Source organism: Neolamprologus multifasciatus, chromosome 9 (genome assembly GCF_963576455.1).
Source record: "Neolamprologus multifasciatus chromosome 9, fNeoMul1.2, whole genome shotgun sequence".
NCBI classification, from domain to species: Eukaryota; Metazoa; Chordata; class Actinopteri; order Cichliformes; family Cichlidae; genus Neolamprologus; species Neolamprologus multifasciatus.
In genome coordinates, this window is record NC_140447.1 from 20,489,699 (window position 1) to 20,506,692 (window position 16,994).

The window sequence follows — 16,994 nt, forward strand, 5'->3', positions numbered from 1 at the left end:
GTTTACATCGGAGCGACGTAAACCACCCCGAAAAACCGCCCCAAAATAAAATACGTCATCAGCTGCCCTGGAAGGGAAAAGGTCACGTGTTTCTGGGTCATCCTCATGGAGGCACATGTGCATTGTAAGGTATTTATATGATCATAATAGTTCAGTTTCTTTTATTTTGTGTGCTTGTAGCAGTTTACAGGCTAAGCTATCTCTAAGCTAGCTACCGTTGAATTCGTAGAAATGAAAGGGAACTGGAAGCATAAAGGTAAGACGAAGAATAAGAAGAAAGGCGATGCCGTGTTACAGAAGTACAGGGAGGCAGTGGATGTCTTCCTTAAAAGCAAAGGTGGCTCGGAAGAAGCGGAGAGTGACCAGAGGTTGAGATTTGTGAAAAAGAAGAGCCGAAAGGAACTACGCAAGGAAAAGCGGAAAATGAAAAAAGCCAAAATGAAAAGTCACTACGAGGGCAAAAACACCGTCTCTCTGCCCCCAAGTGATGAAGGAAACCCGAAAATAAGAGCTGACAAGCATCAACAACCACAGACGCAGAAAAAGGAAATGGAGAAAACAAAGAAGGAAGGGTCGAAGTCGCATCCAAGCGAGCCTAAAGACGAATCAGACAAGTCTGAGACACCACCTCCTTCCAAGAAAGGCAAGCGAGTCAATAAGCTTCAGGAAACAAGAAAAATGGCGCTTATGGAGGCAAATGAACAAGAGGACAGAGAAATAAAGAAGCTGGAGCGATGTCTTGGATTAAATAAAAGAAAAAACAAAAAAAGTCTCCCTCAGTCTTTTGTGGCTGATGGACTTGATTACATCCTTGGGGTGCTTGACTCTGGATCATCAGCTGTGGGGTTGTATGAAGATGAAGATGATGATGTTGACATGGAAACAGCCAAAGATAACTTTAAAAAGCTAGATGACTCTCAGGGGTCAGGTGAGGACCCGGAATCTGAAGGAGAGATGGCGAGTGAAGGCAGCGATGATGACGGTGAGGATGAAGATGATGACATGTCTAATGAAGAGGAAGCGGATGAAGATGAGGAACTGGAGGATGACCAGGAGGGGCTTAATGATAGTGGCGGGCCTGATTCAGAAGATGAAAAAGAAGGGGAAACAGAGGACGAAACAGATGCTCCCGATACAAAAACAGAGACTGTGAGTGCAGATACATGTAATATCTGATTGTTTCTATCACTTCATTAGATAATATTGCTTACTGATCTATTAATCTAATCATAAACTAATTCTTACAATGTCAAGGTCACCTCCACAAGTGGCAAGTACGTGCCACCTCATTTGCGTAACATGGGAGATGATAAACGCAAAGCTGAGCTAGAAAAACTGAAGAGGAACGTGAAAGGTCTGATGAACAGGTAACACAATGAAATTGATGCCCCAATGGGAATTTTATTTATATAGCACATTTCATTATATGAATCAATTGTTTTGGGTCTTTTTTTTTTCTTTTTTTTTAAATACATGGCTGTAATTGTCTGGTAGAACAGGTCATCTACTAATCAGATGGTTGGTGATTCAATCACTGGCTGCTTCAGTCTGCATTGTTGGTCAAGATGTAAACCTCTAGTTGCTCTCAGATGAATTCATCAGAGGGTCAATGTTAGATGGAAATAATTTAAAGTGGTGAATGGGGCATATATAAAGTGCTCAGGCAGAGTAGAAAAGTGCTATATAAGAACCAAATCTATGAAAGCAGGCAGCTTGTTCCAAAGAACAGGACCACAGTACCTATAAGCAGCTTCACCACACCTTCTAACTCTGGGAAGGCTTAAAAGATCTGCAGCTGATGACATGAGAGGTCTGACTGGGTTGCAAACACTGAGCAAATCTGGGGGCCCGAACCTATTGATATGATAAAACTGCAATCACTGTCCAAAATAATGAGACCTAGATCATAAATATGAACGAATTTTCTGTCTCTGACTTCTTGGACCAACAACATATATAACAGCTAAAGCAGTTAAATAATAACTGATGTGCGACGCTATAGCTGCACTGGTTGAGCAGGTGACCCGTATATCGAAAGGCTGCAGGCTGCAATTTGGACCTGGTCCATTTCCTGAGGGTCATACCCCCCTGCTCTCCCTACTTTCCTGTGTATTCTTGACTGTTATGTCCAATAAAGGCTGAAAACACCCCTCCCCCTTTTTAAAAACAAAATGTAAAACTTTGCTACAGCTAACTGAGAATATTGATAGCAGCCTACAAAGCTCATCTTAGGCATAGGTTGGACAGGTACTCGTATAGCACTAATCATTTACTACAACCCACGTTCAGTCCTTTACACAAATTCATACAGCACTTTATTTGCTTTTAAGTGTTTTCTAACTATCACCCACAGACTCCAGTGTAGAATATGAGCCATAGGTGGTTTGTCTTAGTTTAGTAATACTTACTCATGGTTTTAAATGTATAAATGGGTAATTTTGATGGATTTTAATCCAGGTTTTATACAGAGACTTTTCTGCAACCAACTATTAGAAGCAAACAAACATTTTATAAAATATTAATTAATCACTTCAGGAATTATTCAGTGGAAGGCTCTTGCTTGTTACCTGGTTAGTTAGATGCAGGTACTGAAAGAAGTAGGTAGTTTAAATTCCCACACATAGGAAAAACGAATGTAAGTTATTTAAATTCTGCACAGTTCATTGTTGTTTTGTCATCCTCAGGTTGAGCGAGCCCAACATGTCATCCATCTGCGGTCAGCTAGAGGAGCTGTATATGAGCTCCAGCAGGAAGGACATGAACGACACCCTGACAGAGTTGCTGCTAGTGGCCTGCGTCACCCCGACCCTGATGCCAGACAGATTACTGATGGAGCACATCCTGCTTGTCAGCATCCTCCATCATGCAGTGGGCTTGGAGGTAAGAGCGCCTCCTTTGAGCCCTCAATTTGAGGTTTATGGTCTGCCAGAAATTTTCAAATAGACACAGAGGTATTTAAAATATGGCTTGTAGGCTGGTTTTACTTCCTGTAAACTTGTGGAGATGCTCAGATCTGGTACATGGATAAAAGCGTTAACACGGTTGCTGGTGTGTGCGAGAAATAAAAACCACTGACCTGATTCACATCAGCTCTTAGATTATTTACAGGAGGCTGTTTTTCTAACTGGCTAGCTTCTTTTGCACATCTCAGTTGAAAAGTAATACCCTTTAAATAAATTGGAAGGGGATCTGTAACACTGATTGTTATCTGTCAGTTTGATTGGTTTACGTCATTCTCTAAATGACATAAAACATAAATATTAAACTCAGGCCTACCAGGCAAATTCAAGGTCTGGCTATTCCAGCATGGCATGCTACAAAGACTCTTGTTTATCATCCATAGTGGAGGAATTCAGCGTGGCAATGTGCAGGGTTGTAATGCTCCTTAGAGACTCTACTGATAACAAGGTGACTGACACAGGAGTCACTACAATAGCTTGATGCAAATGCAGGCACATCAGTGGCACAAGCAGAAAGTATGCTGAAATTGAGAGAAGTTACTGGCAACCCCTGCTTGGGGCGTCAGGGATTCGGATCCACTCACTTCCAGTAATGGGTAAAATCTGATCCAAGACAGAGGAGAGACATGGTCCAAGCTGAGGTCCGGGAGTTAGAGGAGGAAGGTAGAGTGTCCAGGGCAAAAGCACTGGGTTTACAAGGAACCTGTATGAAGTGAGATTACTTGGGTTGAACTTTGGAGACTGGAGCCTTGCTCTGCTCAGTTTATTACGCCCTTCCATCACCAACAAGCTACAGAGGGAACAGAGGGTGGCAGGCCTGGCTATTCCCAGTCCAAGTAGGATGCAGGGGGTTCCCTGCACAGTCTGAGTGGAACACACTCACAGCTTTTGGAATAACAGGAAGAGATAAAAAGGCAGCCATCCATAGGTTAGAGGAGGCTGCCGAGAGAGCTTTAATAGTAGCTTTAACCGGTAATAGTTGAACACCACCTGACGACATCTTCTCCTGGTTGAAGTCGCTGTAGCACTATATATAGTTTTATAAACATTAGGCTGATATTTTAAGCCATGTGCTATTGGCTTAAACATTTGGGTTTGTTTATAAACCTTGTCATATACTAAATTTTTGACACTTTTTTATTATTTGGCATATTTTTCCACACTTAAATGTTTCAGATCATCAAACAAATGTTAATATTGAACAAAGATAACCCGAGTAAAATACAAAATGCAGTTTTTAAATGATGATTTTATTTGTTAAGGGAAATAATGCTATCTAAACTAAATGTGGTGAAAAAGTATTTGCAGCCTCTTATTAAATCCTTAATCTGCTGAGATTAAACACACTGGCCATAATCAGTTCATTGCTTTATACTCAAGCACACTTGGGTTCTGCAGCAGGACAATAATCCAAAACAGACCAGCAAAAACCTAATGATGGTTTAGTAGTGGCCTAGTCAGAGTCTGGACTTAAATCTGATCGAGATGTTTTGGCACGAGCTTAAACAGGCCTTTCATGCTCGAAAAGCAGTGCCAAAGGGGGCGCAAGCAGTTATTTGGTTTAGGACAGATTCAAGATTTAACAAGGAAGGGGTGATTATTTTTTTCAAATAGGGTCGCGTAGGTTTGGACAAAAAGAATAAATACAAAATAAACTGAAACATCACATGGGTTGTTTTTGTCATATTAAATTTTGTTTCACATGAAAAATGTATGTGTAAAGAAATAAGAATTCAGGAAAGCAGAAAAAAAAGCAGATACTTTTTCATAGCGCTGTATATTGCTCTCATGTTGATCACATATCTTATATATCGTCTCCTTTTGCAGGTAGGAGCCCATTTTCTGGAGACAGTTGTGCGAAAGTTTGACGAGCACTACAAGAACCCGAGTGGAGGCAAAGAGTGCGACAACCTGATCGCCATCGTTGCTCACCTGTATAACTTCCAGGTGGTACATTCCGTCCTCATCTTCGACATCCTAAAACTGCTGGTGGGAACATTTACAGAAAAGGACATCGAGCTGGTCCTGTTTGTGCTGAGGAATGTCGGCTTCGCCCTGAGGAAGGACGATCCTCTAGCTCTGAAGGAGCTCATCTCTGAAGCCCAACGCAAGGCCAGCGATATGGGGTCGAAGTTTCAGGATCAAACCAGGGTAGGGAGATGAGATCAGATTTTGTTTTTTTTTAAACCAAGATTACGTTTTATTTCCTAACTGATCACAATGCTGTGTCATGATTTCTCAACCATGTATCAAGTTTAGAAGCATTTCTGACTTGTGAAAACCCGTCCTCAGGTGCGTTTCATGCTGGAAACAATGATGGCATTGAAAAACAATGACATGAGGAAGATCCCTGGCTATGATCCCGAGCCTGTGGAGAGACTGAGGAAGCTGCAGCGGAGTCTGGTGGGTGAAAGCCATATTTTATTTGATTTTATTACCTGCATTATTAAAAATAAGTCTAAGCCTGAACTTAATCCTATTAAACATGATAATCATTCTTTTAGCCTCCACTTGTACCACCAGGTGGCCCCAGAGTACCACTTTTATAGACTTAAACTTCTACTTTAATAGTTCACACCTTCAGGAATCCTGTCACAATATTACCAACTAATATACCTGGTGTTAACCAGCTGAGTCTTCTCATGGCTAACACCTTGTGATGCTCAGATCCACAGAAGCGCAGGGGGCAGTGACATGAAGCTGAGGGTCTCTCTTGATAGTCTCCTGGCAGCAGAGCAGGTGGGCCGCTGGTGGATTGTCGGCTCATCGTGGAGCGGCGCTCCCATGATCAGCAAGCAAGAGGACACAACCACAAAACAAAGCCCTGCTCAAGGACAGGTAGAGTACCGGAGCTGCAGAAGACATTAAATTATTATAGCAGAACTCATGTTTAAATTAGGCAGCCTGGAGCACATCTGGATTAGTGTGAGACATCTGCTTCAGATGTGTGTATATCCATGAAAATTCAACGTGGCTGTCTGCTGTGTTCAAAAATGGTAGAAAAACATGTGGGAGGCACTGATTGATTTTCAGAGACTGACTGTTTGTCTTAATGCCTTAGAAGAATTATTGTATTGGTTAGCAAAAACTGATCAATATGAGGGGTGGATATTGATTTTTTTTTTTTCATGACAAAAAAATGAAAGACAACAAGTTGGACAGAAGCATTATTAAATTAGAAATTAAACGTATTCCTATAAGGATCATCATTTTGAAGCAGACCTGACGTCAAAGAGGGCCGCAGATCCTTTCAAAGGTGACATTTTCCATCTTCCGTGTGTGACCTTGGCATGTTCTTCACTGATGAAGCAATGGAACGCTTCACCTAGAGTAAACACACATCCAAGGATATAACCAGTTTTACAGGTAGCTTCACAGCCAGTAGTTTGGGTATTATTTGTAAGATCTATGTTAATAACTGGGGTGTGCGATCAGTTAAGACAATGAACAGAATAAGACAATATTTACCTAGAATAATTACTTGGTAACTGTTAATTTTGTTCTTGCAGAAGCAAAGGAGACAGAGTTTATCATGAATTTTAACCGCTCCACCACTTCATTCTGGCTCCTTCGATCATGAGAACAGTTAATAAAGAAGCAATAAAGCCTCCCTGTGCAAACCCAAGGTTTTGCTTGGACACCCTCCTCATGAGCACAGCTGAGGAGATTCTAGCAATGATGACGCTACCACAATAAACCCTTTAAATTACTCGCTTCAAAGAAGAAAACTAATAGATTTTTTTTCAGTTCCAACAATTCCTGGATTTAAAATTTTCCTTCTGCAGCAAATATGTAATGTGTACATTTTGACACTGTAACTGACCACCTGATGGTTGCCACCATATTTTTTTTTTCCCATTTTCCTCGCCATGTGCTTAAAAAAACATTAGTGCACTTCTAGGCAGATCAAATTAAGATAACATTTTTTTCCTCCTTTCACTTAAGCATATTTGGACGCTGTAAATGTGAATAAGTTGCTAGTACTTAAAAAAATAAGTACCCAAACTCGTTGCCTTAGTTGACTTGAGATAGCCAAGTTAGGGGAACTTGTTCTCTGTGATCGCACAGTGTTTAGAATAACTTGATTTTTCTGAGTGAGCAATACTAAATGAATTAGTTCAACTGAGATATATGTCAATATATATCAGTTACAATACTAAATGAATTAGTTCAAGTTACACATATGACATATGTCAGCTGACATATATGTTAGTTGGCATGTGTCATGTATGTCAGCTGATCTATATTGACATATGTCAGTTGAACTAATTCATTTAGTATTGCTCACTCAGAAAAATCAAGTTATTCTAAGCACCGTGCACTCAAAATAAGCAAGTTGCACAAAGGTGGCTGGACTTGGTTCTTATTAATGCTTTTCTGCAGCAGTATCTCTGTTGGCCCCAAGGAGGCAGCAAGTTTCTTTCCACTCTGCGTCTATGTTGTTCGTCAACATTCCCATGAGTCCGACATTTAGCCGGTTTATCTTTTTATAGAATATTTTCAGGAACTGTACTATGATCACAGCCCTCCATTTGAATCCTTTTATATATTTTTCGCATTTGCATCAAAGTGTTAACCTGCAGCTATGTTGGGACAATGATTAACAAATAAATAAGGTACGAGAAAAGCATGGCTTCATCAGTAATGGCAGCATTTATCGTTCTATAACTGTTGTCATTGTTTTATTTGTCTTAGTTTAGTGCCAAAGTGTTAGAGCTGGCCAGGAAACAGAGGATGAACACCGATGTCAGAAGGAACATCTTCTGCGTGCTTATGACCAGCGAAGATTACCTGGATGCATTTGAGAAGCTGTTGAGGTTTGTTTCATCTCACATCTCTGTTTCTTTCTTCAGTTTTTGGAGTAGTTTAGCCCATTTGAAAGGAAAGCATGGCTTCCTTTCAAATGGGTTAAACTATTTATTTATTTTTAATTTGCTATGTTTAAAGGATGGGTCTGAAGGATAAGCAGGAGAGAGAGATTGTTCATGTTCTGATGGACTGCTGTCTCCAAGAGAAGAACTTCAACGCCTTTTACATCATACTGGGAGAGAAATTTTGCTCACATGACCGTCGCTTCCAGGTAGGCTTATTAGCAAAACCATGTAAGACATGTGCTGCTTGTTCAATCAATGGTTATGGTAGATTATACTGTAAATCCTTCTTATAATATTTTAGTTTTAAGGTCTCGTAAGTTTGCATAATCAGTTTAAAAGGGTTCATTATGGGATTTAATTACCTGGCACGTGCATATGACCACCCGGTCTCTCAAACTGTGTGTGATCTGTGTGTGGCCTGCAGTTCACCCTTGCAGTGTGGGAGCCTCTGACACCTCTGGCTTCTGATTTGACTCAAACTGTGATTACAAACAATGGCGTTGAGACCACACTTCCTACTTTGCTGTCATGTAGGCCAGCAGCTCATATCAGAAACTGGTGACCATTGTCCTCATCAAAGAGCTCCAGAACGGAGCTGGTGGGAATGTTTGCTTTTCACATGTAAACTGGGTCTCGATGAGAGGGTTATCTCTTTAGAGGAGTTGGTTATTTAAGGTGCTTAATTTGGTAATCACTGATGACAGTATTGTGGATATAGTGTTGTGTAAAAGTCTTTAGCTATCCCTCATTTCTATCTGTTTTGCATCAATGAGCCAGACTTATCTTTTTAGTTTAAAGTGATCTTGAGCAATAGTTCTCCAGGCTTTCTGGGGGTTCTTTTGTCATTGGCTGCTTTTTCACTCATTTTCAGTCAAGTCCTTGTAAGTGTTTTTAAGCCACTTAAAACTTGCATATGAATCATTCAAGCATAAAAAAAGCAGAAACACATAATTTGTTCCCATTTCTTTGTCATTAGTAGAATTTACAGAAATGTCAAAGGTAACAGTTTGACACGATTATAATAGTTTTCTTTTCGTACCGATGGGGTGAATCACAAAACGCTATTGGCCAAAAACTTAGGCATCATGTGCAGTGTGTCCTAAAAATTTAAGTAAACTGGACACGTGAATGACAAAAGAAGAAATGGCATTAAGAAAAAACAATATACTGCAGATGAACAGTGTCTAAAAGGCGTCTTCTTAAGAAAAAAAATGGTTTGGAGCTGGTTTTCAGCCAGTGGTGTTAGGGGTCATGTTAGATTTTGCTCCACTATACAGTACTATCTGGAAAGCATCTGATTGCCAGCGGCTTCATTTCTCAGCATAAAAATAATCCCAAACACACTGTCAATGCAGAAAACGCATACCTAGATAATGTCCCATTGTGTGTTTTTTCTATCGGTCGTAGATTGGCCTCCACAGAGCTCGAACCTCAACATTATTGAAGCAGTGTGGGTTCATCGTGACAGAAAAATAAAATAAAAGCCAGCTAATATCCAAAGAAGGGCTTTGAATGTTCTTCAAGAAGCCTGAAGGACTATTCCTGTTCTTTTACACAATACTATATGATATATGTGTTTCTGGATTTAATTATTCCTTCAAACCCTCTCTCCTTTCTCATAGATGACTTTCCAGTTCAGCCTCTGGGACAAGTTCAGGGAGCTGCCCAACCTTTCCAGCAGCACCTTTAACAATCTGGTCCAGCTGGTCACCTGCTTCCTTCAGAGGAAATGCCTCTCACTCTCCATTCTCAAAGTAATTAATATTATGTATATATTACATGTATTTAGTTGATTTTACAGATTAAATCTTTAAACCTATTCTTTGCATTAACCTCTGCTGTTTGTGCCTTTAGGTAATAGAGTTTGGGGAACTAGATAAGCCAACAGTGCGCTTCTTGCGTCAGGTGCTGACCAAACTGCTGAAAGAAACTGAGCCCGAGGAGCTGGCCAGCATATTTGGAAGGTGAGCTGCACAACATCAGGAGAGTGATGTCACACATAGCAGGGGATAGTTTAGGATTTTTTCCATTTGATTTAGAAAGGTTGTCTCTGTAGAGTGCATGGAACTCTTTCTTCCTGTAAAGTCACCAGAGCTATGGTTTTCACATCGGTGCAGTCGGACATCACACAGAGTTTGTAGCCAAGAACTGCTGGTGCACCTCTGTCAAGAAAAACAAAATTAAGAACTGCAGCCATGACTAAAGCCCTGTGAGGCTGCACTGGGGCATAGCTGTGTTAGAGCTATACCACATGGCTGTACCATCCACCTTCTATAAACTGCTATTAGCTCACACCTTGAAAAGTCAACTGTGACTCTTTTTGTTTCCCTTCTGCCAGGATTTCAGGAATTCCCAAGCTAGGAATGCTGAGGGAGGGCTTGAAGCTTTTCATTGACCACTTCCTCCTGAAGAGCGTCCTGTCCCAGGGAGCATCAGAGCAAGCAGCATTGCTGTCAGAGCGTGCCCAACTCGCCACCAAAGCCATGGAGGCAAAAGAGACAAAGCTAAAACTGTAAAACACAGAAACGCACACAGTGATGAAAAAACAAAACGAACTGGAACAACAGAAGACCTTCTAATACCAAAAATAAAAACCTACTGTGTTACTTATAAAGAAAACAAGGAAATGAAGAAGATGTGGTTAAATCTACCAGTTTGCCTTGGTGTGTCTTTGTACAATAAAGAAAGATTTTTACATTTAAAAGTTATTGATTCCCTCAGGCACACACCAGTGTTTAAAGGGTAATCCACTGTAATAAATAATTACATAATGTTCATGCTCTTGTGTATTTGTTATGAAAGAAAATGTCCTGTACCTTCATGTCAAAGAAAACCTCAATAAATTAACTTTCAACTCCTTTATGTGTAAAAAGAACGGTTTTGTGTTGCCATAAGTCTGTCTACGTTTTCTTCAGACACTGCCCTCAGGGAGGCAGTGTGCATCAAGAGTTAATATTGCACAGTTTGGTCACCTGGGTCTATTCTTCTGGGCTTTACTGAGTCTATTTACACTTTCCACATGATAAAGCAACTTTTAATCTGGTCTTTTTTAGCCTTAAACGTGGCTGATTGCTGCATATTTGTGTATGTCTATCCTTTTGTGGATATTTGCTGTAGGAGCAGAGAGAACCGAGAGGTGTTTACACGCCTTAATGAAATGACCTGGAGCCATGAATCTGTCCTATACTGTTCGCTAGCTGACACCAGTGCCTCTCCGCATTGTAAGCATAGCAGCATCAATCTGCTAGATTTGATACTTGCTCCTATTAATTAGCTCTGCTGGTGTGGCCTGAATCAATCCAAGACTTCAGAGCAGTACCCAGAGGTCAGGAATCGGACACTAAGGTCACCCGGGGGAAATGTTGCGAGCTGTCTCAGGTAATTTTAGAGAGCACAATTACTTCATCAATTCAGTCAGTTGAGAATTTTGGTGGAAAAGCTTGAGAATTTGGCTGCTGAGGTGGAGATAATGGGATCAATAGGCTCACTGTGCACTCCATACACTGGCTATTGTCTGCAACCATGAGCCGGAGAGTTTCCTTCAGCCTCACCTGGTGTGTGGGTCTGACCCTCAGCTGAACTTTGATTTAGTCTGCTAAAGCAAACAGCATAAGATAACTAACAGATCCTTCAGTAATCCCTATACAAATGGCACATAATCAGTGAGACCCTGCTATAGATTAACGCTGATGACTGCGGAGGAAATGATAACGCGTCAAATCACCGCTAGCCCTGGTTTCTGGAAAGAGACCCATGCGTAAAAGCGCGCACACAAGGATTATTAAACTGCCTCAGAGGCCAAGTCGGATTAATTGAGATATACATAATATAATAAAATACGTGGTTCGTCTGAAAGAGGGTCAGGCTGTATATCAACACATTAGCAGTCGGTGAGATTTGAGGATGTCCACTCATTTTCACCAAAAACCAGGCGCTAGATTATTTGGCCTGCACACACACACACACACACACATATATATATATATATATATATATATATATATATATGATCTATGCTTACAATTTATAGCTGTTAACTCATGGAATTTAGATGTTATACGGATTAGAATATATTCTTATTATTAAATTATTATTGCTCAAAATATTTGCACCAATACTGCCCATTTTCCGCAAACGCGCATCCTGTGAGATCAATAGTCAATTATTTATATTTTGTTAAGCTGAGTTTATGAATGATTTCAGTACTGAAAATAGTGCCTGAGCAGCCAAGTTTGTCGCTTAACACGCCTTTAAAACGCTTTATTAATACGAGCCCATTGCTAGTGTGGTGTGAAATGTTTCCTCCGTCTGACTGCCTCCTTGCTGTTTGCTCACACTGCACGTTTGCACAGATCTGACAGCGCTATTAACAGTAATTCCCATGACCCGACCTGTCAGAGCAAGGAGGAAAACACAAGCCTCTGTCCGGAAACACACTGCGAGCAAAATCATAAATCAGAGGGAGTGCGTTTGCAAGAAAGAAAATAGTTTTATATAGGAAAAAAAAACCAAAACACTTTATTTCACATTGTTTGCGAAGACGCTAAACAATAATTTAGCATGCAGATGTATTATAAGTAAGATGTATTATATGTACGTTTTATAAATACAGATAGAAAAATAAACATAACATTTTTCCAGTGTGATATAGCAACGAGGAAGTAAAACATCACAAAGAACAAAAATAAAAGAGCCACTATTTAGTGTAAGGGATATAGGATAGGATATAATTGAAAGATTATTGCTGATAAACTAACCATCACAGCAGGTGGATATTGCAAAATCCTGAGCCAGTTTACAGCGTTTGCATATAACCATGCAATAGGCTACGTCACAGTTTTACCTATAGCCGGGTGCTGCACGATATAAACCGCAAATCTTCTGCTTTATTGCTTGTTTATGACACGAGGGTCTATTCTTGACCTACATTTTATTATTTTCATAACAAAAACAAAAATCTCCACAATTCCAAGTAGGTGATTAGAGGTTGGATTACATGCATCTAACTGCATTTTACAGCGAAAGCCCCCCCAGAGTCACTAGAAATGGAAAACGCTGCCTTCGCCCTTTTGCTCCAAGCTTCAAGGCTGCGGACTTATGTCACTGTTGTGATTCCTCTCGTCGTCCGAAGAGCAGTCTGACGAGTTGTACAGGAAATTTTCGCCTTCGTCGTCGTCACTGTCCCTGAAATCTCTTATTCTGCCATTTTTTGAGTCCGTCTTGCTGTGATAATCCGACTGTTCGAGTCCGTCTGATTTCTCTTGGCCGCCCTTGGAGCCTTTCTGCTTCTCGGCCTCCTGGGCGGCCTGCTCTTTTGCCTTCTTGCTTCTCTTCCACTTCATGCGTCTGTTCTGGAACCAGATTTTAACCTGGAAAAGGGCAAAATAAATGATTTAAACTGGTGTGAAGGAGACTTGGGCAACAAATCGTCAACTTCTCCGTATCCTTTCATTTTCTACCACACCCAATGTGCGATATTAGCCTATGCATGAACTCATAAAATTCTCCAAAAATACTAAAAATAGCACACGGATGAAGGTGCTATCGGCGCGTAAAAGTCACCCGTGCGCCTGACATTGACCTTTTGGGTATTGCAGTCATCCTTCCGCCTGAAATGTAATGCAGTGTTTCAAAAAAATCTGTAGAATACTAGTAAAATCAGCTTTAATCGTCTCATAATAATCATATATATATATATATCATATATATATATATATATGTATATATATATATATATATATATATATATATATATATATATATATATATATATATATATATATATATACATATATACACACACACACACACATACATACATACGTACATACATACATAGATTTTTTTTTTAAGTTAAAAGATTTTTTTAAAGCCGAATTTCCATTCTGAGAGTTTAGAAACACGAGTTGAAAAATTAAGTTATCATAACTTAAAGTTATCATTCATATATATGATTGAAAATATTCTTTCAATCATTCTGCAAAATTCTAGTATATATATATATATATATATATATATATATATATATATATATATATGTGTGTGTGTGTGTGTGTGTGTGTGTGTGTGTGTGTGTGTGTGTGTGTGTGTGTGTGTGTGTAATCTGTGTGTGCTGTCGTGCAGTCATGTTTTACCTGAGTTTCTGTCAGCATGAGGGAGGTGGCCACTTCAAAGCGCTTTGGTCTTGACAGGTACTTATTCAATTTGAACTGATGCTCCAGTTCCAGCAGCTGCTGACTCGTGAATGCAGTTCTTGGTCTTCGGCACTTTCCAAGTAAGTTGGACTGCGCCTGAGCTGAATATATATATAAAAAAGAAGAAGTCAGCTTTCACACATCCAGCAATTTATGTCATGCATTTTATGTAAAGCAAGCCATCATATTCAAATATTCACAATCATCACATTAAAACTGTTTGTGTTGTAGAGGATACTTTGAAAAAAAAAGAGGAGTCGGCAGCATAGGCTATTTATTATGCGTTCTTGTTCTCTCAAACAGCAAGCTTGTCTCGCCATCAATACATCCACAGACAAGCTATTTGCCACCCAGTTTTGAGCAAATCTGTTAAAACGAGCAGAAACAAAAAGGCAGTATCTGGTGAGCAAATAGCATGTCGACTGTGGGTTTCACACTCCTCTGCCACTTTCCCACTGTCCATTATCTGTCCATTTTAGTTCCTCTATGAAAAAGCATCAGTGCGTCACGCACAGTTCCCTTCAGACGATAATATCTGATAGAAATTGTGCACCAGAAATTCCCAAATATAACTTTTTTCCAAGTTAAATCACAGTTTATGGGCATCTAGGCCAGCATTATTTTTACTCTTCGAGATATTCTGTTAAACAAGACATAAAGCAGACTACACCACAACCAAGGGCTGAATAATATTTTGGGGATTTACTCAAAGTGAGGGATTTGAAATTTCCAAAATATTGTGTCATGAAACTGCTACTCACAATTAAAGTCAGACATTTTGGGCAGCATCATCCCGGCCGTGGAGACCCGGAGCCAGTGGTCCAGCTGGAAGGTGCTGGCTGTCAGTTTAATGGGATCGCTGGTGTGGTGGTGATGAGAGCCGTGTGGATAGGAGTAGGACAGGGCAGGGTGTTGGCCTGTAAGCGCAGCAGCCGAGTAGGTGTACATGGGATGACCATAGAGAGCCTGTGCTGGAATCCCTGCCGTGCTCTGCGGATGTAATCCAACCATGCTGTGCGGGCTGTTGAGGAAACCCGGTTTGGGAATCAACCCGCAGGTGGGAATCCTCGGAGGAGACGGCGTGTCGGCGCGTAAAGAATCGGCACTGGTGGTCAGCTCCGCGGCTGCCACACTTCCAGACGATGGGATGGAGGAGGAGGAAGACAGGGAAGTGACAAGCGCCAGCGGCGAGGTCTGCGCCTTGGGTGTATCGACTGCTAAAAGCGCGTCAATGCGAAAGTTTTTGGATTTCTCCATCGGTGACCCGGTGCGCGTCCTTCTCGCCTCTGCTGCTCAGACTGAAGGAGAAGCCACAGCCGTTTCCCCACCTCTCAAAAGTTATGATGGGATCCGGAGTGTGTGAGAGGAACTCCGTGTCACACTTAATTCCTGTCAGAAGGAGGCGATTGGTGCAGCCGTCTGGCAGGGGGCTGTCCGAAACGTCACTGCGCACCCAACAAAGCCTCCCTGCTGCAAGCACGGCGCTGGCAGAGTTACTGTTTCCATAAAATATTGCCATTACTGGGGGAAAAAACGATGCAGACATTTTGAAATATTTTTCTGTTTTTGGTCAGCTGGATGCTAATTTTGCTTATATGCGCAATTCTTCAGCAGCAGGTTTAGGCTGGCATGTTTCCAGTGTGACTATTTATAAAATACAGGACCTTGTTCGATTAGAAGTGAGCTGGTAGTATTGGTTTAACTTTGAAAGACAGCAAATATATATTTATATTTAAATATATTATTTCATTAGAAACCACGTATTAAAATCCCTGTTTTCTTAGAACTGAGCGAAATACACGCATTACTACTGCAAGAGCAGATAAAAATAGAACAATTCCCTGTTTCCAGAGGTGAGCTCTGTCTTTGGGCCTGCATGCTTCATGGTTCATTTGAGGACGGGACATGGTTTAGCCGAAGCAGAACAAAACAAAACATACTTACGATAGCCGTGATAATAAGGGGGGATATTACGAAGCGTATAGGTCGAGTTGGATTATGACGCCAACTCAATTTTCAGACCTTACACGTGAAGTGATTTGTGGCTGTCTTGACAACAGTGACCCATTAAATTCAGAAAGAAAAACTGCATACGCAAAAGTGAGCCACATAGGCCAACAGGGAAATTTAAGTAAAAGCCCTCCTTCTGTCGCTCCAAAACCTGAAGGTGACTGACGCACAGCGACACGTTACAATGGCGCTATGCATCTGAATTAATTAGGTCCATGCGTCTCTGCTTGTAGCGTTTACGTTGTTGATTTTTATAACTTATTATTAATTGTAACCTTAAAAAATAGAATCCCTGAACTGTGACGAATAATACAGATGGCTTGATGTTTTTTCAAACATCAAACATCAACAAGGAGGCATCGACAAATTTTGCTTTTGAAAGCCTTAAAATGTGATGAGGAGAGAGATGTAATCGGCCCGTGGCTCCGGGTGACGTGGGTCTAATAAGCCACTTAAAGTTAATGGAAGAGGAGGTCAAAATGAGAATTATTGACACCCCGTTGCCCTTAACTGGTCTACCAATAAAGCTGATTAGTTTTTGTCAATTCATCAGCTAACCGCGCTCCTGGGACGTTTATTTGCTCGGGGGAAATCAACAAGTCACCGGGTAGTTTTCAAGTAAAGGATCGCCATTTAATTGTGGACCTTGATGATCACGAGCAATTACAGAATGATAAGGGGGAGATTGATGTGGATGTGTGGGACGCGGGCCTGCGTGGAAACGTGGAGGAGAGAGGAGGTATGAGAGAGGGGAGACGATCAAATGCGCTTCGAGCATTTCTGCAAAAAATGCGCAGATGTTGATGATGTGAAGATGTTGTACTAGAGTCTCGAATGTATTGACTTGTGAATATTTTACCAAAATGTTTCTGAAAATAGCGCATTAAAAAAAGCAATCCAAATATCCGGTCCAGATGCCCACAGCAACTCTCGTTTAATCTGAGCAGACATTAAAG

The 16,994-nt window shown here is 40.8% G+C and overlaps 2 protein-coding genes across 4 annotated transcripts; one reads left to right on the plus strand and one right to left on the minus strand.

Moving 5' to 3' along the window:
• On the plus strand, positions 1-10,709 carry nom1 (nucleolar protein with MIF4G domain 1). Of its 3 annotated transcripts, none has more exons than XM_085172073.1 (12): positions 1-124; positions 230-1,149; positions 1,255-1,367; positions 2,685-2,880; positions 4,788-5,111; positions 5,253-5,363; positions 5,628-5,798; positions 7,656-7,777; positions 7,908-8,040; positions 9,457-9,588; positions 9,689-9,798; positions 10,173-10,709. In XM_085172073.1, the coding sequence occupies exons 2-12, from the start codon at positions 232-234 to the stop codon at positions 10,348-10,350; spliced, it is 2,508 nt and encodes an 835-aa protein (XP_085028199.1). In that variant the 5' UTR covers positions 1-124; positions 230-231; the 3' UTR covers positions 10,351-10,709. The 3 variants fall into 3 exon arrangements, with proteins under 3 accessions (XP_085028199.1, XP_085028198.1, XP_085028197.1); XM_085172072.1 differs by having other exon boundaries at positions 21-129; XM_085172071.1 differs by having other exon boundaries at positions 92-1,149.
• A 1,126-nt stretch (positions 10,710-11,835) lies between these two features.
• On the minus strand, positions 11,836-15,411 carry mnx1 (motor neuron and pancreas homeobox 1). Its single transcript, XM_085172077.1, has 3 exons — positions 14,790-15,411; positions 13,969-14,129; positions 11,836-13,203 (listed from the first exon to the last, which is right to left on the minus strand). Exons 1-3 carry the CDS (start codon positions 15,283-15,285, stop codon positions 12,916-12,918), a joined length of 945 nt encoding a protein of 314 aa, XP_085028203.1. The 5' UTR covers positions 15,286-15,411; the 3' UTR covers positions 11,836-12,915.
• Between the last annotated feature and the right edge of the window lie 1,583 nt (positions 15,412-16,994).